The following is a 26,802-nucleotide window of genomic DNA, read 5'->3' on the forward strand; positions in this document are numbered from 1 at the left end:
GATAGCGAAACCGAGAAGAATGTTAAGTGTCGCAATCATGATTGTGTTCGGCGTTTGTAGAAACGCGAAGCGCGACCATCTGCACTGAAGGCTCGAACCGCAATTGTCGCTTTCAATTCAGCCAGATGTCGATCGATGACAGATCAAAGAAAGGGTTTTCAATAAGGGTACACGGGAATTCAATTCGCATAGTCTGTGTTGCGTAAGAAAATTCGAAAGTATCTCATGGGAATTATAAAATGAGAAATTCCTAGTGGCACTGGGATCAGGATGTTTATATAATGTTGGCAAAAAGAATATCAGGAAATCAGAAAGGCGAGATATACAATTTTATCATAGCGACTTCCTAAACATTTTCTCTTGACAAAAATCTTCATCTTTTTAAATTATTTTACATAGCATCTAACTTTCAGATAATTCTTCAACATAATACATATTATATAAGGATCTTTTTAAAGATTTAACTCTTATGTTATGGATTTACTTATATGGCTATGGTCAATAGACGATTTCAATTAAATTTGAGATACGGGGTTCGCGTATTGATTAATTCATTAGCTTTGTCATTTTTTCGCGTCTGAAGGAAATAATTTATGAAAATGTATTCATATTTAAAGGATTGATGAAGTAGTCGTGACTCGTAAGAAATGGAAACTTCATATATTGTAATTTAATAACAGGTTTAAATGTTCGACGAGTCTCTATATACTTGTTCTCTACCTCTTCCAAGATTCAATAAAGTATGAACCATAGAAAATCGGAAATTTCATATGTTGTAATTTAATAAACGAACAAGATGTGTGATACCCGTACCTGTCACCAGGCTGAAAGAATCAAGGACACCGTATAAGTGAATTCGTAGAATGCAGCACACGACCTACACGTCGACACGATTGTCTCCCATATAATACCGCGAATTCCTGGTGACACAAGACCTTTTGGCGCCTTTGCAACGATGAAAGTATACAAGCCAACTATCAGCTAGTTAGCACGTGCTTACGGTGTGAACAGTGCGTAGTTGTAGGCAAATCCCAGGATCCGCTATATAGTAACACTTATCCGGGTAATACCTTATGCATACTATAGCTATTTCGCAAGAAATCGTAGAAAACGGTTTATTTTTTCACTTTCAAGGAAAGTGGGACGTGATACGCTAATGTTTCTATTTAGAGCATTTAACAAGTTACAAAATACTTCTTATACAATTCCAATTTCCCATTTGATTTTCTGTAAAATTAAAGAGAATAATATTTCATTTCATAGAGACTAATATGCTACGGAGTAATATGATGATTAAGCTCGATACGATGCAATAAACATGAAAAATGGTACTCTAATTGCCTGTCATGCGTCACAGACCACACTATGACTCTTAGTATTACTCGAGAGTAGGTAGTTTCGCGTACTCGTTCGCGGTCACGTGTGTGAGTAGCCAGCTGCGAGTGCTTTCACCGGTAGCTTGTGACCAATCCCAGACAACATTCATGCTTAAAGAATTCGTACGACGATGCTCATGAATGGGCTACGAGCCTTGATCAAACCGTACGTCGCGCCGGCTTTGTGCTCGTAATCAAAGTTTCTTGTTCGCGTAACGATCGATAGCCCTGTGACGATTTAGTCTGGGACAAAGGAGCGATGCAATGTCACTAGGTCTTTAAAACGATGAGCTTGTACGACGTGATAGATTTACAGTAAAACGCAATGTATTGCACGAAACTTTAGATGGTGCCAATAGAATCGTTTTCTATGCAAATTCATATTATATAAATGAGAAGTCATAGATAGCAAAGACGATCTGTGAATTTCTAATTTTATGATTAAATGACACAATAAAATATAGCGAAATCGTTTTTATCTTTTCAATTCCCATAGATGTTAACCTTTTATACTCAGAAAATTTCCATGATATTACTAGCGGCTTCAGTATATGTAGTTTTAATATAAAATTTCTCGGAACCTATGGTTTTATATTCCAAATAACTTGTTATATGAACTCTTTTCCTTTTAAAATCAATAAATGGAATTCTATTATATGCATATTATTACATAGTGATGCACAGGTCCCACATTTGGAGATATAATACTATCAAATATGTAGTACAGCATCACTGCTGACCTGACGTCACATCGTCTCTACTATCCCTTAATCATTCTCGTCATCGTTCGTGCGAAGAATCCGCCCCGTGAAAATCGTCGAGAAACGTACTTGAAACGTGTACGTGCGTCACACGAAGTTACATAATCGACGATTGTCACTCACGTTAAGCAACGAATTCCGGCTGGACGATCGGCTGAAACGTTAAATCGCGGATGTGACTATGCACGGAGATAATAACGGACACGGTTTCAATTCCGAATTCGCACTCTGGCATTGAAAGGAGCTAAAAAGACAGAATCAACCGTGACGATTAATCGCCGAGAACGATGTAACGACCGGATCGGTTTACGCCAATAAACCAATGATTCCGTGATCTGAATGCCAAATGTCCGCCCACGATGGTCCTTACAAGGATTTTTCGCATACGAGAGTTCCTTTCAATGCTATTGTAATTAATATTAGATCGGCAATGAAAATAATTTCCGCTTCATTCGCAATGAAATTTCAATAAACTAAGGGTCGTTAATGTAGAAAGATACGCTCTTGAAGATTTGAGAAAGATAGTATCTTTGGAAAATTCTAAACAACCACATTGTAGAGGATGAAAAGCCATAAAACTTCGAATTTAACATCTTTTCAATAGGTACATTGTATGATTTCTTTAGAATGACGTTTTCACCCCTAAGATCAATTCTTTATCGAAATAAGAAATGGCATTGTTAATAATATCACTTGAATTATAATTTTAGAACGTTTCTTTGTTTATGAATCATCTAACTGAATTTTCTATTTTTCTTCGACTATATTAGGCGATAATCATAACAGTATTGAAGAAACACAGTATTTCTAAAATCCTAGGATACGCGTTCAAATTAGAACGAACCATGAGCTTCTTAAAGACCAGCCATGTAATTCTTCTGGCGCCAATCTTCAGATTTTTTTCTTTCTGCCGATACACGAGCGGTTCTGGGAAAAACGGGTGAACGGCACAGATAAGGGCAACACCGGGAGTCTGAAACTGCAGATAAATGGAAAGAGAAACGGTGTTATTTATATTCGATGATCGATAGCCGCTAACTTGTTATCACAACGGAAGCCGAATCACCGATTCTCGGTATTTATTGTAAGATGACGGAAGTCTCGCTCTTTCTTACTTGCTAACTGCGAATGAAAACTGAACTTTATCATAAGAAAACGCGTGTATGAGAAAGACGAACCGCGATTACACAAGAATTCCGGTATCTAATCGCTCAAACCTTTTCCTGTTCCAAATTATCTCTGGATTTGTTCTGTCAACGATGTACGATCCACAGATTTGCCGAATCTCGCGAGTATACATCTGGTTTCTTAAAAGAACTCGCTATGAAAATAAGCAAAACGACCAAATAGATATCTGACAGAGGTAAAAACTGGCGTAAGTGAGTTTTAATCCAGTCATAAAACACTGGAAGAGATGTTAGCCTCGATATTTTTCACGTCACACATGTCAACGATGTTTTTGTTAGGTCCACGCGTGTTTACTTAAGAGGCAGCACTCGCTTAAAAATCTCATGTCCCCGTTGCGCTCCAAGAAGAAGAGTTCATCTCGCGAGTCGTTCCTCTTACGAGAGAACAGAAGCGGATAATAACCTATAATTATCAGCGAAGGGACAGAAGAAGAACAGAATGTTCTCGTGGCTCGTGCGTTCTTTAAATAACCCTCTAAATATCTGTCAAATGCTTCCAAAATTACATCTAAAGGGTTGATCGATAAAGATAAAATCTTCTATTTATTGTATAATAATACCTAATAAGAATCTATCGGTGCACCAATTACGGTTTCCTTTGCGCTACACCGTGACGTAATGGCATTCCCTCGTCGTTGGAAAGCGCCACTTAATACTGTTACATAACAGGCAGCGTTCCATAAAGTCATTAGCATGATAATAAATCAACGGATACCGTAGAACGTGGAGCAACCCCTCTTAGTATACTGAGTATACTATAACTCCAGTTTCGTAGCCTAATCGTGTGAATTCGAGCCACGTTCTGCCCGTAGCGGATATATAAAAGAGATGCCTCCATAGCAGACATAACTCTGACGATTATGTGGTGCGTTTTATAGGAGAAGCATCCTTGAAACCGGTCAAGAAACCCTGGATCGTTTGTATCCTGATTATGGGGTATTCTGACTCTTTCTACAGGCTTCATAAAAAAGAAAAAGTTCTTCAAGCTAAAAATACGAAGAGATTTCCTTTTGAAATTCTGGTTTACCGTGTCGCCGTCATGCGGGTGCACCAACGCATGATAATTAATGCGGCCAATAATTTATTACGATTGCGCCCCCAGGTTTCGTGAGCCGTCGATGACGGAATCGGAGCAGGAAGCGAAAATACCACGGCTTGCAGCACGGACTTTCCTGGTTCGTTCACAAACTTGTTCTTTTCTTATTGTCCGCCGCTTGGAAATCTGGTTGCGCAAGGACTATTCTAATATTGTTTCGGAGACAATGCTGTTACGTGTCGAGAAGTGCTAAGAAATTCGTTGAGACAGCTAACTTCTGTTCTAATGATAAAAGTGAGATTAATTTATACTGAATGGTGTAAAAAAATATTTTTATATTTTCGAAACTCTGCATTGGATTGGAGTGAATAGAAATCTAATTTCAGAAGATTGGGATAATGATTGACATCCTTGATATACTACTACTAACCCATTATTATATTGTACTATTATACAATAATACTACATTTTTGTAGTTCCAAGAAACTAAACTAAATTATGATTTTATTAAAATTATAAATATCTCGTAATGAATGTTTATGATCCTACTTTATATACCAAAGGTTGTACAAATTTTACTTTTTTATAAAGAAACATTGCTACATTTCCATTTTTCTAAACAACTGTACTGAACTATAGTTTTAATACAACTGAATAAAAATCAAATTGCAGCAAATTAATGAGATGATTAATGTATCTAATGGTAAATAATACTTCACATTGAAACCTAATAAAAATTCAATAGGGAAAGGTGAACGTATGCGTACAACCATTCTTGAAATGTCAAAACTCATAATGGACATAATCTTATAATGGAAAATTATAGCCACCTGTAACAATGAAAGGGTTAAGCATCTCCATTGACCTTCTGCAACCAAAAAAAAAAAGCTATTATGAAATCTCTTCTAGCATATTGGTTTCATGACAAGGGCCATTGTAACGTAGCAAAATTATGCAGACAGAAGTTGTAAGAGTAAACCGTCACAAGAGTGAAGGTCGATCGATCGACAGATAAAAGCCTAACATTCTGATGGAACAACGGGTAGTACGTTTTATCAAGACCGGTTCAAATAAAAGATACACGTAGACAAGAAAGCCGGAACTACGGGCCGCCGCGCCGGATGTTGCGAGGTCCGAGAACGCGAGACAAGTCCGGCATCCAGAGACGGAATGAGAAGGTACATGGAACGTGATTTCGTGCGTATAGCGGTAGGATGATCGATCATCGATCATCGAGATGATCCAGATTCTGCAGCATGGAATTTCCTTTACGTGAATTTTGCGGTTTTTAATTCGACTCTTGTACGAGCAAATATTTAATACTTTTAGTGAAATTTTACATGTGACAAATTGCAAGTTATTAGTATTAACAAATTCTTCTGCATAGTAGAAACAGTTTTAAATAAATTCGACAAATAAAATTTGATTCATTTGATCGATAAATAAAGATAAATTTGGCAAATTGCAAGTCATTTGATTATCCTATTTGATCCAAAATTAAAACATTGGAAAAGAGAATGTAAAATTTTTCAGTAATATTTGCTAATTTCTCTATATATTGTGCAGATGTTCTAATATTTATAACCGACAGTTCACACGAAGGATATCGTGAAAAATTTATGTAAAACGAACATGTAGTACAAAAGAAGAAGTGAGTATGGTAATCAGAATTAGTGTTCTAAGAAAAAGCAAAATTATTCCATTATCTCGTAAATGTGTGTAATAGAGTATAGTAATTTGTTTCGAAGTATCTAACGATGTATTCCATTAACAGTAAAACGAATACTATATCGAATCGTCATAAACTAACGGAATAGATTAGAGATGATTTAACATATAAAAATTGAAGAGATAAAAGAAGCAACAAATTTTTGTTTGAATAAATGCAAATGTTAGTGGTTTTACGTGCTCGTGGTGTGTAATGATAGCATTTAATATGGTAATGGAATGTCTACGAGAAGACATTGACATTATCAAGATCATTGGACGCGAGTGACGATTTTTCACTTTTCGTCCCAGTTACGTAAAATTGTGTGGTATTCTGAAAGCCGCAATAGTATCGTTGTTGATCTTCCTACAGTTAGTTAACACAAAAAGAAAGCTTTGACCAGAATACATTTTATTTCATACCGGTTTCCAGACTTTTTCTCGACCAGCAAGGGAATAGTAAGATCGTGGTGCTTCCGCGAGTTCTTTATCTTATCGCAAGCACGATAATGTGTCTGGTCGCGCTGCATGGAAATTAAAATAGGACTCTAACACATTAACTTTTACAAAAATATAAAAAAAGAGCTACTGTAAAATACAAATGATCATAAAAAGAGAAGTACAAAAAGTCCCTATTTGTGTCAAGTGACATAAAAATGATTCAACGAAAACAAATTGCAGTCGAACGCGTATCAAAGTACAACTGCTATCAGAGAGACAGAATAGTTTGCTATCGTGACAAGCTACCACCAGCGATTACGCTGTAATCCATACGGCGCCGACTTTTCGGACTGTCATTCTATATTCAAAATGGAGCACGCTATTTATTTTTCGTTTTCTATTGAGGAACATTCCATCGCTCTTAGCCATATCATTTCTTACCAAATTTAGCTTCACGCTATCTTTCAGAGAACTTTCCTTGCAAATTTTTTAAGTCACTTTTATATGAGGAATGAGAAAATTGAATTTAAAGATTAGCAGTTTCACCAAGGAAAACTCTTGATCTCCTTTGCTGTTAGATTATTTAGAAAATTCTTGTGGTTAATTATGAATTAAATATTTTGTAACATCTTTTGTATCTTCTGGACTACTTCGTTCGGAGAGAAAGTTCCTACTTTTCAAAGTTTTTCATGTCGCAAATCGCAACAAGCTGATTGTTCGTAACATAGTCGTTTCTCCGGTTCATTCCTGGCAACCTACTAAGGAACGAAGGTCGGTAGGCAGGGAGCAAGTGCGATTAAGTGGATCCATCAGGGTTACGGCGGTATGTATAGTTTTTCACTTCACATTGTGAGTTGGCCGCAATGTGCGACGCCTTGGCATGCGGGGTTCTCACAGAGAATTCCTGGTTCCATGAACAAAAACTGCGGGACGTACGACGAAGATGAACTTCGCCCATCGGAAGACACCGAAAGAAAAAAAACTTCAACCTTAAGGGTGATATATATCTTCTTTCTTTGAAAAAAAGAAAACGATGACAGGTTTTCTACGAGTTCATGAAACTATCCTTAATGAATTTGTTTTTAGAGTCACAAAACTGTTAACTGAACTATACGAAAGTCAAAAATTAAAATTTGGTAAAAAATTCGTAAAAAAATTAAGATTTAATCAACGTATTTAGGTAATTGAGAAATTTGGCGAAAAAATTGTTTACTCTCGTAGAAGTTTAATAGAGGAAGTGAAAAATAATGAATTGGAGATGTAAATCGGGGGCGTTAATGGTTTCTCCTGAAAGAGTAGAACTAGATTCGTGAAATTTGAGATGACTAACCCACCATAAAAATATTCACAAATCAGTGACCAGGATGCTCATACACAGTTGGTTTCTCGAAGAAGTTAACGGAAGAATCCAGCTGTTTTGTAACGACCTTTGGCGCAGCCTCGTGTGAAACGGGCCAGGCAAACGCAAATACAATGAAAACTCAGCAATGTAACTATGTATTCAACAATCGTGTAGTTAATATCTAGAGAAACTGGGGTGTTGACCGGCAATAATGCAAAGTTCGCATTGTATTAAATGCGATGACCCTAATTTTTATTGACTGAGCCGGTCGACACTAACGATACCGGCGATATTGACGATGATATGCGAGGTATGCGAGTAATCGACTTTAATGCCAATTAACCTGGCTCGATCGAAATTTTACACTACACGCCACGAAGAAACTACCAGTATATTCGCTAGAAATTTTACTTGAATATTCAAATGGTTTGAGTTGTGTCCTCCATTTCCTCGCAGATGTTGGACTAAACTGGCTACCCTAAGCATCTTGCTGGGATCAAGGGTCTCCGGAGAGTCATGTTTCTGTTCGTGCAAAAAGGGATGCGAAACCGAGCCGCGTGCAGTTGCTGCTTGACGAACTTGGGGACATTCGGTTCGTGAGAAATTCACCCTCATCTCAAACCTGACTTCTGTCAACGTTCAAATAAAACCAATGAAATATCTTGGAATATCTTGAATCGATTAACGCAATTGAAATTTTGTATGACGTAATAATTTCGAATATAACTGATAATTTTAATCAATTGATAATTTTATCACGAATGCTGTTTACTCAATCGAAAATAATCGCGACTATTTTTGGCGGGATAGTAATCAAGCGAATGACTACGTCAGAAATAATCGTGGATTAAACACACGTACCGCCGATGAATCCCATTAGCGCGAACGGACAAGGACACACGTGGTCCAGCTGTTAATAAGTGCAGGGAATCGTTTTGTTCTCGTTTTCATGAAACCGTTTTAACGCCTGTCACGGATAACGTTTTGTTCTCCTCGTTTGCTTCATTAAGCAACCACGTCATTGCTTTTTGTACCCTCCCGCGGCGCGTTCAACCTTTCTTTTTGCTTCATGCGCGACTTTTTTCATCTAGCATGATCTTTTGTTCGATTTAATCCTCATTTGATTACGAACAAAAGGTTCGATCAACCTTATTTTGATCGGGACAATTGAGATCGGTGTGAAAAGGGAAGAATTGTATGTAATTTGATGGACTTACCTGCTGTGGAGTTGCGTCGGCGGGAGAAAAGCTCGAAAGGGCGGTTAAGGGCGCAAGCGAAGCGCACGAAGATGCCCTTGATGGCGGTGGTGTGTGTCCAGGGGTAGGACTTCCGCTTCCGCAGCTACTCGCACCCCCGCTCGAAGCCAGGCTCACGCTATCTGCTCGCCCTCGCCACGGCGAGACTGACACGTGCTTCAGCATCCCTCTTTGATCTCACCTGAAATCGAAATTCGGTTGTTTCCTTTAGTTTTGCTCAAAATATAAAACTGTTAGATCGAACTACACATCTAGAAGCCAAACAACTGATAGACTTTATCGAGACAAAGTCTAAAAATGTTTATCTGTGAAAAGTGAATTATTTCGAATATGTAAAATTAAACATAAATCAATATATTCTGCTCTTAAGGAATACCAGAAATCAGATTCGTAAAAGATTAGAAAATAAATTGAAGAAAAGAAGACTGATTGAACTTAAGAAACAAACTGAGGAATTTTCAGAAAACATAATTGATCAATTGCATCTAGCGATTTAGTCTAATGATCTGTTGACTGGATCCTGCAGTTCAATTACATCCAATAACATTAAGTATCACGCAGATGAAATTAAATGCTGATTTAACTATGCGTTTGAATTTGAATCTCCTTTCAACATGTAAAATTGAATAATTTCATTCAAATAATATTCCAAGAAGCAATTTCCAATTGTACATTGTAATGCTTATTGTTGTATCATTTAATTGTGCCTTTCATTGTGATAATTAATCCAATAACGGAGAGGAAACTAGTTTACGGGTCGGTTAGAAGCGAGGATTAACAAGAATTCTGAAAACAGGTTGATCTAATTTTATGCTATCTTTGGTGCTACTTAAGATAGGGTAATGTATACGTGACATCTATTTAGGATAAAAAGTTAATGTAGCTGATAGCTTCTTCGGCCTCTCTCTTCAAGGCTACGAAGAGGGGAAACAACCGTAGTGAAGGACGTTTGATAATTATCGACGAGACTGTAGATGATTACCGAGCTGTGCCTGGTACATGTTACTAGAAAAAAAACTAGCATCGACGTAATTTCGTCGGGCAACGAGAGACAGACAAAAGAAGGAAAGCCCTTGAATATCACATAAACAGCTTAAGGGGCGACGCAGCTGCGTGCCAGAAGTTCGAAAGCTTAAACATTCGCGAGAAGCACGATGCGCATCCAAGAGGTAGCTGTACGTGGTCCGATTGTTAAATGTTTTCATAACAAGGTAGCTCAAGAAAAAACTGGTAACCATTCTCACAGCGTTAACTGTATTTTTCTCATTAATAATAAACAGCCATTCTAAACATCGACGCTCGATACTTCGGGCCATGTATGGAAGACCATTCGTATCTATTGAATTAAATATATTACAAAATCAGCCGTATTAATTATTTCCTTTTAATTAAAAGCGTGCCGCGAAGCTCATATATATCCACACACACACACACACGAGGGATATGTTCATTCAAATGTCACGTGTTACGGAAAAGGACAGACGGTATCGATAACGTTATCACGCGATACAGTCATGAATATTCACATGGATACTTACTTTTTACCAATTCACAGCTGAGTGCAGCCCGCACTCGCAGTCCGGTGCATACGTCAATGCGCGGGAATCATGTTTACACTTGGCGAACAAGTGGCATTGAGTGCATCCGATAATAATTACACCTTACGACACTGTTAAACAAATTACTCCCAAATATTGTTCAACTATTAATAACACATTATCTAGACAGTCCCTATTAAATCTTCCAGTTTCTGTTGTTGGAAATCTTCCAAAAATACAAAGTCACTCGACGAATCCTCGTGGAACAAGCTTCTCCTTCCTCAAATCCACGTAATTATCTCGATGATTCACTATGACACGAATTATTATTCTTACTTATGTTTTTAGTCCTTTAATGATTTTGATGGATTTAATATAAGAATAAGAGACGCGTCGCGCGATGCTTGAACGAGCAAAGAACGAGATGCCTCGTCCAGCGTTGAAATCACCCGTCTGCACGACGTTCCACACGCCACGAGCGCTGCGCTACGACTGAAAGGGACGCGTGAGCAGTCGCGTCGTGTAAAGTCGGCGTAGTAAGCCTACGAGGCGTAGAGGAAAGAAAACGACCTTCCTGCGAGTGCACGAGACCCGCCGAACGTTCTATGCGCGCGACTTTCTATCGCTGTGTTGGTGCGGGGGCGTGAATCTCGTTACCGTACGGTCGTATGTCCACGAAGAGTATTTTCTCTCTCTTTTCATTCTATCTCTGTTTCTCTCAAAGCTTGCAACTTTTCAGCAACGAGTAGGCGTTCATTTGTAAGCTAGGAGGATGTCCGGGGTTTAATTCCTTCTTTGCTTTCGTCTCGTTTCACTGATCCTTCGCCATCATCACTTTTGGGGTGCATATATTAAAAAAGGAGTGAGTTGATGCGAAATAAATTTGAATCATATAGAAGCAAATGTAACTCTTCTATTATGTTTGTAAACATTTACGTTGGTAATTGGGACCACACGGCTCTGCGGGAAAAAGGGAAAAAATTCACAGAATGCAGATAGTATGCAAAAATATGTAAAATATCTAAAGTATAGTACTCGTCATGATATGTTTAATACCTAGATAAAACAAATCTCTACGTAGGTTTTACCTGTTTAGTTGTATTCACAAAAATATATACGAATCTCATTTTCTGTTAATAATTATGATTCTATAAAGTTTTAACAAAGTTATCAAAAAATTCATTGTGTAAAAAAAAAGATCAAAAAGACTTTATTAAAATTCAATTTAATTCTACTAAAATTCAATCCAGAAAGTACACTAAATCTGCTAAAGATTAATAAGTTGATTTTTAAATGAAAATTGTATTGAAATAAATAAAATTGTACAACAAGATTTCTAATTTGTAAGCTATTCTTTCTTTCTGTCGGCTTAACGAGCATGTTTATTATAAGGAACAACATGCGTGATGAAATTTGAATATCGACGTAATAAAAGGGAAGAGTATAGTATTTTATATTTCGTATAGGTTTGGGAGTACGTGGGTACAAGGTGTTTCCAATTTATTACTGAGACGATCATAGGGTGAGAAGTAATTCAACCCGTGACATGTGACGCCTTAAATGATGATTGAAATTCCGTAAACGCGTCAAGTAGCTTCCTAAGAAAGTAAATTACAAATGTCTTTGGAACAAGTTCTACCTACTAATGGACGTCACGCGCGACTTTCGAGATTCTGAAAAAATGCAGTCTAGCTGCTAATGGTTACCGCGAATACACACGCCCAGTCATCTCGTCTTCGTTGTTTCACGCACAGAAAATTCAGAAAGCATAGACCGATAGTAAATCACGACTATACGAAGTTATCAGATTTTTTCAAAGAACGTCATGAATTCTAAACGAGCCTTTCGGAATAAGTAATGCAGGGAGACGTTTAATAATGTCGATAATATTAAATATGCGCTTCTATTATAATTGTTGATAAGTGAACTTTTTAAGGCAATCTTCTTTTAGAGAAAATGTAGAACGTTGGTAAGAGGCTGCTTTCTGATAAACTCCTACGCGATACTCGCGACTCGCAAGTTAAATCGACCGTGACAACGAGTTATCTTCGATACAGAAGTTTCGTCTTCCCTTTATAGAAGGCGATATTTTAGTCATACGACGGTGCCTATATTGACGAAACAGAAAAAGAATTACATAAAGACGAGAAGTAGTGCTTCCTACGTAATCACATAAAATCCATGAATATATGGGCGTCGATTATACATCGAGGGAAAAAATTTCGTGTTAATTTCTTCGAAGAAAAACGATTGTTCTTCACGTAGGAGTACAACTACGAAAATGTCTGTAGCTTAGACAGAAATGTCTACACTTATGAAAAACCTATGATTATTTCCTAGATTAAGACTCGATTGAAAAACATTTCATTTTCCAGTGTTCTAGATACGATCTAAATTGAATAAACGCGATCCCTCGAGCAGAAGACGAAAGAAAGTTATGCGTTTGCTTTCATTCCGGAAACGACTAGGGCAATTTCCTTCTTACCAGTGATAATCTTTTTACTGATTTCTCTCGCGACGTAACGCGGAGCTTCTCTTTCGTCTGAGATCCTACGGATTCCGCAAGTATCGCCTTTGAACAGGTGAAAATGCTTCACACGTTTGTTCGTGAGTGCCACTTCGCTCGTTCACAAAGACTGCGAAAAGAATCAACATGAGCAGAACCGATTGGTCCTTGGGTAGGGTGCAGGTTGCATGTTGAAACGTAGAAAAGACGAATAGGAAGCGTATCATTATACCTGCGTGGGTTTTACCTTGCAAGGGATGTTCTATGGGGTGGTCGAGTTATTTAAAGTAGATATGATATGGTTATACAGGTATTAAAAATATCTGAATAAGAATTTTGAAATTGATAGTCTCTATTTATCAAATTTGAAGCTATAGTTAATAGACTACTCAACCATTTACCAAGTAATTCTATGATTTATAGGTAGATTAAATAAATTATGATCAACTGACAACATTCCCTTCCTATTATAATTGTGTTTTTTTCACGTTGCAGGTCGAAGACCCGTGAAGAGCGTAAAACATTCTGATACTACTGTCGGTACCATCAGAAGGATTTTATAGACATCTCAACCCTTAAGTAGAGGAACGTCGAGTAAATATATCGCAACGTGAAAGCCGTGGAGTCTCAGCCACGCGTGATATCGCGATTCCCTGGTGCAACACTCTTGCCTTTTGTCGCGAACAACGAGCCTCCTGTGAGAAGCATTTCCCTCGGCTGTCTGGCTTCGTTCGCGACGATCTCAAGGAGAAAATTCAATTAGCTACGGCAACTAGATCACTCCCGTCGCAGCTGCAATCGGCAGATAACTCTGAAACTTGTATGTCATGCGAAAGGAGCACTCGAGTGCGACTTTCGATTCGCTCATTTATCATAGATGCAGCTCGTCATCGTGCCATGACTCGGATCTCTTCCAGGCTTAGAATGTTCCAAATTTTAGAAAATAAAATTATCGTGAATAGCTTATGAGACGTTTAAATCCTCATAAATCACTAAGAAAAATTCAGAAGTCTTGGCTGAAGGAACATTGCACTATAGAAAACAAAAATCCTTCCTATGAGACACAAAAAGATGTTTATATGTATATCGTAGCTGTAATTTGAAATAATATTTTGTATCATATCATGTTACATCATTATACTATTTATGTTAAACTATAACCCCAAATCTAAATAAGATGAATGAAAGGTACCAAAATACAAGTTCTTAAGATGCAATACATACATACATGTATTTACAATTCGGAAATTGTCAATCAGTAGGAATTAAGATTCTAATAGTACCTCTGCTAAACTATAGTCCGAGGTCGATATTCAATGAATGAAAATGTTTTTACCAATTCATACAGCAGGAACAAGCTTACCAGGGACGGGAACTCGGTTAGAACGAAGTCAGAGAGCATATCGGAACCACGGTGGTCAGCCACTTTATCCTCGTGCACGCAACAAGCACGTCCAGCACCACGAGCACGCTGCTATGGCATGCATACGCCGCTATGGGAGTTTGGCAGCAGCGGTCCAGGTCGCTGGCTCTCATGGTGTTGCGTTACTTTCCCACAGGCGAGTCTCTTCCTTCGTGTGCAATTCTTTGCAAGCTGCACGGCGTACGCCCATCGTGCACCTGCACACGCGCGTACGTGTACCCACACTGTTGGAAAGAACACGTTGACGAATGTACAGGGTTGTATAGGTAGGAGACGAAAATGGTCAGACGGAGAAGGTGGAAGAGAATGAAAGAACGGGAGAAGCACGCATCTCACCTTGCAAGGCGAACCTGTTCGTCGGTACCGAAACCGAATATCGTCTTAAACCGAGTGTTACGACCTGAAAATAATGTTACCCCTGAGGATCTTTAAATTTCAGGCTACGGGACCTGTGGCGGAAGCGAGCCGACAAAGCACCATATTATATGCAGTCGATGTGGAATTCGATTTTGATGGACCAATTTCATCCTTCATTCGTGCAGTTCGAAGAGAAATCTGGGAAGAGAGAAGTATCGATGAGACTTCTCTGAGCTTTGATACTGGAGAAAAAATTCTTGAGAATGGAGAAATGGACGATATATACCTTATATATGTAATGGTGATTTATAGTTAGTGTGTTATACGAATATTTTTAGAAATTTGCGTTTTTAGATTAGATGATCTATTAAGCGGATCACGAAAATCAAGCTTAATTTGTAATTTGTAATACGTTAACATGGAATGAGTAATTGCTTTGAACAGAGAGAATGGTTGATGGGATTTAATGTCAATCCAGCAACGTGGCATCGTCCAGTTTCCGGCCTGCGTGACGGGACTGATTTCCGGGACCGTGCCGTGCTGCATGCATTCAAAGGGACCCCCAACATCAAGTGGACTCTTTCCCCATGGTCATCGACGAGTTCGTGTCCTTTCCCATGGGTGTTGTTTTCTGCATCTGCAACTGTACACTAACCCGATAACGTCATATTGTTTGTTAAGGTTTAACACGCGCCGAGATAATTGGGCGAGATCATGATGAAACAAAATTGTTTACTAATCGTGTCCATCGATAATTTTTCTATTCATTGAAGATCCTTGGATCGTTTTTCCGAACGACTTAATTTTTTAATGACTTATCCGAGCAATAAATACTGTAAATACCTAAATTCAATATAATTACGCTTAAGATATAATAAGGAAACAAAGAGAACAGGGAAATTTCCCAAAACTTGTACCAAATATAAAATTAAAAATACATATGTTTAAGAAATTAAAGTACTTTTACGAGATGTTCTTAGGAAGAGTAAGTGTTTCATATACGAAGTACGAGTAGTCTGTTACGCGAGCATTCTCCTGATGCAAGTAGCGCAAGAAAACCGGAGTAACGGGGCCCAAAAAATTTTAAGTGGATCGAAAGAAGCACCGCGGGATATCTCTCGATTGCATATCCCGCGGCATCCACTATAACAAGATTTGCCGACGGCATCTAGTTCAGGAGATAGTTCTTCGATGAGTTCTTCATTCCCAGGAGTGTTGCTTTCATCGCGAAGCTGTCTGATGCCGCCATTACTTCAAGATCCACTTCAACGAATGTATCGGTTATTTCTGAAAGTAAAGAGGAAGTCTCTCTCAGTTCCAGTTTAAAATGTTATCTTACGAATAAAACATTGAAATATTATAAATTAGAAAGCCTATCGTTACTGGTGCCAATTTTGGAGTACCATAAGATAGTTGACTATCATAAAGTTGAAAAATAGATGAAAGGTTGATTTGTATTTTCTCTATCTTTAATTTCTGAGTTTATTTACTTATATTCTGGGATTGTTTATTCATAGTTCATATTAAAACATATATATATTTTTTGATAACAATGAAAATTTACACAAAGCAGAGAACATACATTAATCAATGACGATTAATCTCCTAAGTGCTCGCCAGTTTAGGCCATCAAGTCAGGTGAAAAAGGAAAAGTTATTCAAGACGGGCGAAACTAGTCCAGTCATACTCCAGGTATTAAATCTCGATATTGCTGCACTTAGTAAACAACCAATTTCCGTTCCTGAGACCACATCTTGTCTTGAAAACGTGTCAAGAAATAATCCATGCCTTTGAAAAATTATGCACAGCGGAAGTATTTGAATTTATTATAAAAGAAAACAGATTACGCTGAAACTATTCGAACGGAATGTTTGCAAGTGACACGAGGAATTCGAGCGTTACGCCAGGCGCGTTTAATTAACGACAAAAGTTTGTAATTACTTACTCTGAATGGTATACACGTTACGTAATAGATTAATTGATCCCGAGTTTATAGGATCGGCAATTCGGGAGTGGTTGTGCACATATAGAACACCTCTTGCATTCTATCCGACCATTGACTTACATTACACGCTTCGTGAACTTTCCGATTTCTTCAGACAGAGTTGACAGAGGGCAACGAGGGGCAACGAACGTGTAAATGGTATAAAGAGACCCCTGACAGATCACGAAATTACTATTATCGTCAAAAAGAAGTTAGCACAGTCGTTGCTACTAAAATAAGACTAACCACCCATTCGAATTGCGTTCTTTCTTTCATTAATTATTTTTAGTGTCTGTTCCAATACACATATTGCTTTGTACTACTACATTAAATACAAATACAATCAAGCATTCTTAAATTCTTCTTTCACTAAAAATCTTTCTATTTTAAGTAATAATATTTGTTTCAATACGCTGCCTACTGATTTGTCTCTCTAAATTATTTCGTCGAATCGCACAGAAATTAAAGTGGAATAATTAAATCACCAACACTACTCAAGAATTAACGCTAAAAATAGCAATAAATATATTACATGTATGTCTACCAGTAAATAGTAACATTTAGTCTTTCCTTGCTTCTTCAATTTTAAGTACTATTTTTAATAATTTTCTCTGTCTGATAAGTGCATCAATGCGTATAGAAATTCGACTTAATCTCTTTACTTCCTGTGAAGACCAAGGAAGAAATTCGAGGCGCATCTCAGGTTCGACAAATATGATTGATAATTCTAAGATGAGGCATACGGTCATGTTCCATTGTTAAGACTTTTTATCTTAAACGTACGTCACGTTTACGCCGCTATACATAGCTCGTTAAATATCATATGACGAATAAGTTATGACTAAGAGACCGACGAGTATGTCATAGGATAAACAATTCTGATCGTCCACTGACAAACATTCGCTGACAATAAGACGCCGCGAGAGTATAAATCGTCTTTCCGCGCGGATCTATCGTAACCGAAGAATCAAAACGTACATCATCCTGTCGTTCGCGAACAGCGCGGCTTTCATCCAAGATGTACTCGTACTATGTAACGACGCACGTGGAAAGTGTAAAATATAGACTCGACAAATTGGAAAAAAGTTGTGACAGAAAAGTTCGTAGAAAGTTCAAAGTTCATATACAACTGTAATTAACACGTATTACGTGGAAATAATTTATGTACTTCAGACGTGTAATATTATAAACTGCTGGTAATATGTATATATCGCCAAACAGAACAGTCATACGAATGGGAATTAAGTTTACAGATTACACTGATGAATAAGAGTATCGGTACTGATCAGATTTCTCTGTAAATTCCCGTGTTTTGTAAAACGTACAATTTTTAATTAATATTTTTACGTAAAATATGAACTTCGAAATTAAAGTAAAATAAAAATTCTACTGTTTTAAAATCAATATTAATATCATAACTGTTTTCAACCCTTGTAAATCATATTTTATAAAAGAAAATTCCATAAAGAATCACATTTTTACAAATTAATACAGAACATTACCAGACAAGAGATGTTATTCTGTATCGCTACTTTTGTTCATCTCCATACATTAACGTGAGCTCTACGAACGATGCTTTGTTTCTTTATTAAACAGAACACGTTGTACCAACGCAAATTTACAAAACGAGGCTTAGAAATAAGGGAGCAGACGTAGCATCGTCGTGTAGCAAACACCACACCCTTTAAAGGGCCGCGCCTTACAAAGGGAGCGGCTCGATCGTTGCACCTTCCACCCTTGCACGCAAACACACGTCGGATCGTTATTCCTGCGTTTTCATGTAACGAAGCCACTTTAGTATGATTACACGTAAAAGCATCGTGATGAAAGAGGAAACGACGCCAGGAACGAATAATGTCTTTTGTGGAACAGCTCGTATATCTTCCTGACAGAATCTAATAAGCGGAGTGACACCAGCGACAACGCGCGAAACTCGAATTTCCTCGTTTCTCCCGTTACGATTCGATCTCGTTGCGATTATCAATCAAACCGTGACTAAACGGCGGAGACGATCCATTAGAAATTAGAAGCGGTACCGTACGAATTGTTTCAACAGGGAAGGTGAACAGTACCATCACTTTCTGTCTCATTAGATTCGCAATTTCTCAGACATTTTTTCACCTTCTTCCGGAAACGAGCCCCCACTTCCGGGTTTACAAGCGCGATTTCGCGACGAACAATGGAGCTTCGATTTGTTCCACAGGGTCTGCCCGTGTATTTCCGGCACTGCAGCAGTGTAACACCTAAATCGCTTCCACTTCCGCCGGATTCTCGCCTACCTAACCGTAACGATGAAAATAAAAATTGCCCGGGAAGCTCCGTGAACTATATTACTCTTCTATCTATAGTCTATTGCCACTAGGTTAATATTAAAGTACAATGCCTTGATTTTAATATTCTTCACATTTTCAAGCATGATCCTCTGCACGCTATCCTGATATACCGCTACGCGCTACGATGATTTAGTCCCGTTAACCATGAACTAAAAATCCACGAATCGTCGCAAGAAACAATCTCAATTACTGAAAATCGTCTCCGCGTCTAAATTCTGCTAGCGAGTACTTTTCAGCGTGCACGCAACTGCCTCGCTTGCACAAAGTCTCATATCTTGCCGTGTCAACCATTGCATTTCGTGTGCATGCGTGTCCACTGACCGCACGCAAAATTGCGTAGACACGCACCGACTACAAATTCTTCTAAATCAGCAAGAACGTAGGAATGGCTGCTTTCGGTTGTATGCAACGAAGATGCAATTAATTAACTCGATATTCGAGTACCGTTACTTCATGCATCATTCGTTACGGGGTTTGCGAAAAGCTACGGGAAATTACACGAGACGATGAACCGGGATTATGATTATTCGCCAAGGGAATTTCAAAACTACTGTTTGAAAATGCAGATCCATTGCAATGCATTGGCACGAGCTGCCCGTGTCACAACACACGTAAACGATTATTGAGTTGCGCGTTTTGTCACGTACCTATCTGACATCTGTTTGCTACTACAGGATCCGACGGTATCTCGAAATACTAACACTACGACGACGATCAATAAATCACAGTTCATTTGTTGATCTTCGATCAAAACGAGGCTCGTGCAAGCTACGATAACTGTACACGATAAGTGACGACGGTAAATAAGGTATAGCCGCGCGAAATGATCGTGGATCTATACCGTGTATCATTTAACGATTGCCACGCTGGAAACGAGAATATCGGTGTAATTATATACGCTCGTGAATCATACGAATTCGTCTTGAAGCTTTCTAGTATATTTATTAATCGGTCGTGGCATACGTGACACGGATTTTTAGAAGAAATAATTCCATACAAGGTATGATAAGGGCATCGACGTTTCCGGCAAGCGAGTCAGCAGAAGTAATTCTTCGCTGCAAATCGAACATTTCCGCGGTATGAGTTGAAGAAACGGCCAATTGGTTCGAGGCCACGAAGTCTTCTTGCAACGAAGTCTTCCTGCAATCTTCGATCAGACAGATCGCGTGTAACTTAGAAAGGTTCTCGAGCAGTCATGTGAAACAAATCGATTTAGCTTAATTCATTAGACTTGAATATCTTTGATATGGAGGAATAATATTCAATTAAAAATCCTTAAAAGAATACTTTTCAAAAGACTCTCGATACGAAATTTTTAAATACATCGTGTGGGAAAATGTTTACGTAATGAAGAAACAGGTGACATAAAGCATTAGCCAAGTGCCAGAATTCTAATCACGGTGAAACCTGTTCCTTTCAACTCTGGGAACTTGCAGCCTGTTTACTAATTTCAGGATATGATGAAGGTGCGATCGAGTTTTCACCACGCTGTGTTATGCATTTCCGGCGCGCACAGTATGTGACCGTGCTAAACGCTCGATACTTTCATTGCTTAAGAATTTCAAATTTCCGGTACGAAATCTCTCGGTTCTCGGACATGATGAAACGATATGTGAGTTTTATTACAGCCAAATCGTTTCACGAGAAACATCCATTTTCTTTCTATGTGGAAAATTGAAAAAATTTCAAATTTCAGTATACATAAAATCGAATAATAAGAATCTTAGGCAGAATAAAGAGATATAAAGCGCAATGAAGAATCTGGAAATCCAAACATCTGGAGCATTATAGGCGTTTCGACACCCATACCTTGCAACTGGTAGTGCGTGACCGTCTCGTGTGACCTCGGCGAACCGAGACGAGGCTCATCGAATTCTGGTCCCAAGTGTTTCCTTAACTAACATTTTAATCCAAATAGTTCCTTTCAATTGATAATACAGAATTTTATTAATTGAAACGAAATCTCAATTAGTTGCCGATTAATCTATTTGTACGTATGGTACTGCAGAGTGCACAGTCGTTCGCCAGGCGATCTGAGATATTGTAGTTTGTCAAATTTAGAGGAAGGCTATGTTATATATTTTGAAATGAAAGTTTATAAAATTCGTGAGTCCATCAGTGGCTATTGTTTAGCATTTTCCATATACGCGAGGAAAAATAGTATACATAAAAACATTTAGTGCGCAAAATTAGTATGGCAGTAGGTTAAATGAATTCCTGATTAAATTCAATTATCGGACTATGAGTTCGTACTATGTGAACGGAAAGTAAGTAAGTAGTGGGAGAAATTATTGAACTCCTATTACATGGATTACATTTATATGAATAAATTACTTGTCGATGAGTTCTATTTTAACCTTCCCTCGGCATAACAAGAATCTTAGATGTTACAGTCAAAACATATTGGACTGGCAAGGTCATTCAAATGAGACTCGTACTTTCATTTCGCATAAGTATAACTCGATTATTCACTTCAAAGGCAGAAAGCGTAATCCTACTCTCTTTACAAGATAATACGAAGCGATGAATGTAATCCTCGGCATTCCTGCGCAAGAAATTCGTTTATACCAATGGCAATTTGCAGATTCATCGCCGGTACTTAAATATTAAATAAAACTTCCTTCGGTATAATTAAGGGGCTAAATTGGTCGTTTAAACGCTGCTCAAAAAATGTTTTTCGACCATGCCCCTAGACGGGGCGAGAGTCCAGTAGCGCACATCTGACGCGAATAACGTGGGAAGCGTCCTTCGCGAATAACGGCCTTCCTGAATTGCGTGAGAGAGGCAAATTAACTCTTCGTTGCATACATATATTCACCGCTTCTATGGTTCTGGTCGCGCGAATTTGCCTTATTTCCACTGGTTTCTAGTCTATTTTCCATCGCATTTTCTTCTACTCTTGCTTTCGAGATCACGCAACTCGAAAGCTTCGCATTCCAGTATTTTCTTCCTCTGTTTCCCCGATACCCTTTATTACGAGACCTCACTTTCACTCGTTTTTATCCATCGAGAAATCTTGCTGTCTGACCGGAAGAACGTTAATTTCCTATAAGCTGTAGATCCGTTATTATTTATAAAGTAATTGACGTTACCAATTAGAACCTTGTATTCTAAAATATTCCCTTCTTCTTGCTTTCGGGATCACGCGTCTCGAAAGCTTGCCTGTGTTTAGCGGTCGTCGTTCTTTGGCTCGAGCGTCTGAGAAAGGAAAGCGGCAACCCTCTCTCTCTTTCTTTTTCTTCGTCGAACGACCTATTGTTTCTGCGAGATGGATGGGAACCGCGAATATGCTGCGGATGGTGGTAGTTGTCTTGCGATTATTTTCTTGGTACTAATCTAAGATGCGCTTGTGTGATAAAGAGGAACCACCTGACACGAAGCTGAGTATGTATTTATGTATAGCTGAATATGATCTTCGTGTGGAAGTTCATGCGGAACATGGTGAAATCTCTGACTGTTAATTTGCTATCGTCTATAGAGAAGGCCACTTTAATTGTTCACGAGTAATACATCAATAGACTGCGATTTTTTTTATGCAAATTCATGATTTTATGAATGCAATTACACTTCGTCCTCTAAATATTATAACGAGTACTTATCGTGGATTTTGCACATTTAAATTTCTTACCTATACGTAAGCACCCATAGTTTATTTATTAATTGAGTATTAATCGAGTATTTTCAAAGAATCAGGACCTTTGTAGTAAATTTCGACATTGAATCTTCTTCGTCTATGTTGATTTCGAATTGAAACAATTCCACGTAAAGAATCAACGAACCACGAGGATCATTTGCATTGGAAATGAAGTCATAAAATCTCGTGCCACTTTCGATGAATTTCGTACACAGTATGTAATATGAATATTTCATGCAAGTGTTAATTAACAAAAATATTTGATCCAGTCATCAGATCCACGAAGAAGATCTCAATAATGGAGCATAAATGTTGTTGATGCTATATCTACAACTTTTCCATTAAGATGCATAATTTCTTTTGATGCTGTATCGATAAATGTCTAGGTTACAGCATTATTTACAAAGTTATTACATGGCAAAATCGATCTTGATCGGTGGTAGTTTTGATCGAAAGTAATCGAAGAGATTCCTCGACGATAGAGTACCTTAGGCACAACTAGTCGGGCTTCCGTTTGAATTCCTGACAAGGTAACGACCAAGAAGGAGCATAATACTTCACGAAGCAACCTCACATGCGACACAATCAACCCGCACACCAGTCAAACGGGACACGCACGATAGAAACACGTGCAGCGCGCACACATGTGCAGGCCGGTTAAACGGGAGAACCGGCAAGACTTCCGTTGCTTGGGGCGTCAGGTTAAAAGGTGTAGGAATTCGATTCGGTGGCATAAAAAGCAACGTCGATGGTGAGCTTCGATCTGCGCAAAGGAGGGAACATATTACACATATTAATACACGAGGGGAAAGGAAGAAAGTCGACGTCGAAGAAATTTAACATTGATTAATGTCGAAATCGTGATGGTCTTACTTTCCTGATTGTCGACGAAAATCACACGGTCGTGCGCTCTTCTTTTAGAAAGCTAAAGTCCTCTTTGTAGCACGTGAATCAACGGCACATATACGTAAATCGGTAAACAGAAAGCACCTAATTATACGGCTAGCTAATTAAACGATCCCAATGCGGGAATATATCAGTCTCCCATCTCTTTCCGCGAAGAAATCGTCTTTCCGCCTAGTCACCGTACACTCGGGTCGAGGAACAACCTGTATCGTATACACGAGCATTGTACTTACATGCCTGTTTCATGCACACAAGTGTATACTCCACAACGATGTATAATGTACACGTATGATCGTACATGTACGATGTATCGTACGTACGGAGGATGTAGTTAAGCGAGTATTATAATATACGCGCGTCGACTGATACTACATCCATCCAGCACGCTGACAAACATAAATTCTATCGTATGCACGAGCACTAGTGGGTGTCGTTGCTATTGTGCACCAAGACTCGTACGCGGACTAAGATACGCACATGTATGGTCGGACGCGATTCTATTCTCGTGCATTCCGAGCCATGCGGGTAGTATAGGGCTGCACGTTTCCTGTGTACTCACGCCAGTCAGCTCTTTACGCGTACGTAAATGCGTAAGCGCGTGTAGACGTGAACACATGTGCGATGTTGCGGCCGTAAACCGCGTGTTTATTGTCGCACCGACGCGACGTGGCGAGTACATGAGAACCCGATGTCATATTGTACCGCGGTTCGACAAAAGCGGATCGTGATCTGGCATCGGTTTCTTTACTTCCGCTTGCGACACACGCGATGAATTATTATGGTCTGATGTTTCGACAGTTATTACAGCTAATGTGCGATAGAATTTATCACATCATTCGTCTTTTCTTTTCTTGAAAATGTATTATACTGTATACTTTGATATTATATACTTATTGTATATTGTTATATGGATATACTTTGAATTTTCAAATTCTATTTTTGTATCGTTATGATCTCTCAATTGATATTCAATACAGTTTATCTATTGGTTGATCTTATTTAGTCTGTCAATACACCCTCTGACACATTTACAACCAATAATTTCATTGGTATACCAAAGTTATAAGTACAAGTTATAAGATTTTATAATTGAAACAAGAACAAGAATTTGAAGTTTGCTTTCAAATATCTTTAAATCAATATGAAAAATTCTACTTTTCTCAGAGTCACTGATGCAGTTTGTCTACTTAGCCTTATTTTAACTGTGAAGAAACAATAATCTAACACTAATTGTCGTCACTTTCGTTTCTATCTTAATTTTATATCCCTATTCTTTTTCTCTATGTAAAAAGATTGAACTCATATAATAAATAAATGAACATAAAAGCAGTTTATACATTAATAAAGGCGAGATTGAATATCGAACGACAGGCTGTTGAAAAGACGAGATTCAAACACGTAGTGTTACGTCAGAGGCGGTATCGAGCGATCGATCAACCCGTGTTGACCAATAGGATATCGACATGATCGCGCAGGTGCCTGGAAAAACGTGGGTGCCACCATCTCGTGGGTGGTACGAAGGCTAGAAATTCATGATTTTTGCTCACCTTTCGAAAATATAAAGTTTTCGTTGAGTGAGGTCGCCGTCGCCCACGTTATCGCGACCGGTGAACAGCTGCGAGACCTGGCGAATGAAAAGTTGGTTCCTTTCCCGCGTAGGACGACAGCGAGACGTGATTACGACAACACGTGCAACTCCAACGATCAGATATAGTAAACGAAATAAAAATTCGTTTCGTCTCTGAGGAACAGAATAGACGCGTTATTTAATCGTTGATCCAAACAATCATGACGTCGTTTGGTTGCAATTGAGAAAGATAACTGTACGCGTGTCGTCGATTGTTGCAAATTAATTGAGAACAAGAAACACGATACAGTAAGCACGCGTGATTAATTTCATTGCTTCTCTCGTTCTTAGAATCCATCGATCACGATGTCGGTTACGCGATCTGGTGAACAAGGCGTCGATTATCCCAAATCTTTCAGACTAGCGAGTACGTCGTCTTGTTATGTCAGTAGAGCACAAGAAGCCTTTTCAAGCAATCGTAACATCGAACTCTTAATGTGGACATGTAATAAATAATAAAAGATTATAGGCTGAACATTTTCTGATCGAATAAATTGCATGGCCAATTATTGTATGTATTGAGAGATGTTTCTGATAGATAATTTCTTCGTGTCGATCGCAGCAGATACAAAACGCAGACAGTATATTGGAATTACGTTGCATTATTATGCCGAACACGGGTCCCGTGAATGCATGATGGCGCGCCAAGCAAGATCTTGCATCTTTACCTGTCGACCTGTCCATTCTGTTCCTAGGCAGGTCCCGAAAAAAACCTGTTTTGGTCGCAATTGAATGCATTCGTGTCTGCTCTATCAACAACCAATAGAGAATAGGGAATGATGTCATGTTAAACTCCTACCTGTTTTCTGTGAAGATATCTTCATTTAAATGCATAAACATTCTTGCCATTTGTGTATCTTAAGGCTGATCAAGAACGATACTGTTTAGGTACTTTTTGTATCCGTAGAGAAACACGCTTTTTCTTGTAAAAGATCTCAATGAGAGTTATATTCTTTCTTCAAGTTTCAATGCATGTATATATATATATATATGTTTAACAAGTGTAGTTGATCCTCTGTAAAACACGTATAATATACAAATTCAGCTTCATTGTATCGAAAAGGAAATATTTCGTAGTAAAGGAATACATACATTTCTGCATCAATAACTGAATTTCCATTTTACATCGACAACAGCGCCAACTCGACTGGTTCGGCGATTCAAAGGATGAATCATTGCTTGAAATGCAGGAATCTTACTTTCCTAAGCGTTGCCGGCAGTATAGTAATCGTGGCGCCACATTGTGGACAAAGACAGTAACGCAGGTTGCATCTGGATGACTCGTAGCAGGGGAAAATGTCTCGCAGGTATCTGGTTTGACGAACCACGATGCGTGCGTGGTGCATGTGTGTGCGTATCGTGTGAATTTTCGCAGGTGGTGATTTTTC

The 26,802-nt window shown here is 38.5% G+C and overlaps 1 protein-coding gene across 5 annotated transcripts in view; it reads right to left on the minus strand.

Annotated features, from left to right (window-relative positions):
• Positions 1-26,649, minus strand: part of LOC126872326 (uncharacterized) — a 52,458-nt gene extending 25,809 nt beyond the window's left edge. Inside the window, exons 1-7 of one of the 5 annotated variants that reach the window (XM_050632154.1) lie at positions 26,507-26,649; positions 26,214-26,429; positions 26,011-26,127; positions 25,335-25,528; positions 14,910-16,217; positions 14,514-14,797; positions 9,068-9,287 (exon numbers count right to left, since the gene is read on the minus strand). In XM_050632154.1, the coding sequence (XP_050488111.1) occupies positions 9,068-9,271 (204 nt within the window). In that variant the 5' untranslated portion in view covers positions 9,272-9,287; positions 14,514-14,797; positions 14,910-16,217; ... (2 more) ...; positions 26,214-26,429; positions 26,507-26,649. Of the gene's footprint in view, positions 1-9,067; positions 9,288-10,644; positions 11,230-14,513; positions 14,798-14,909; positions 16,218-25,334; positions 26,128-26,213; positions 26,430-26,506 lie in introns of those variants that run through there. The other 4 variants (XM_050632152.1, XM_050632153.1, XM_050632155.1 and 1 more) reach the window with 4 other exon arrangements.
• Between the last annotated feature and the right edge of the window lie 153 nt (positions 26,650-26,802).

The sequence above is a fragment of the Bombus huntii genome, chromosome 13, assembly GCF_024542735.1.
Source record: "Bombus huntii isolate Logan2020A chromosome 13, iyBomHunt1.1, whole genome shotgun sequence".
Classification (NCBI taxonomy): Eukaryota; Metazoa; Arthropoda; class Insecta; order Hymenoptera; family Apidae; genus Bombus; species Bombus huntii.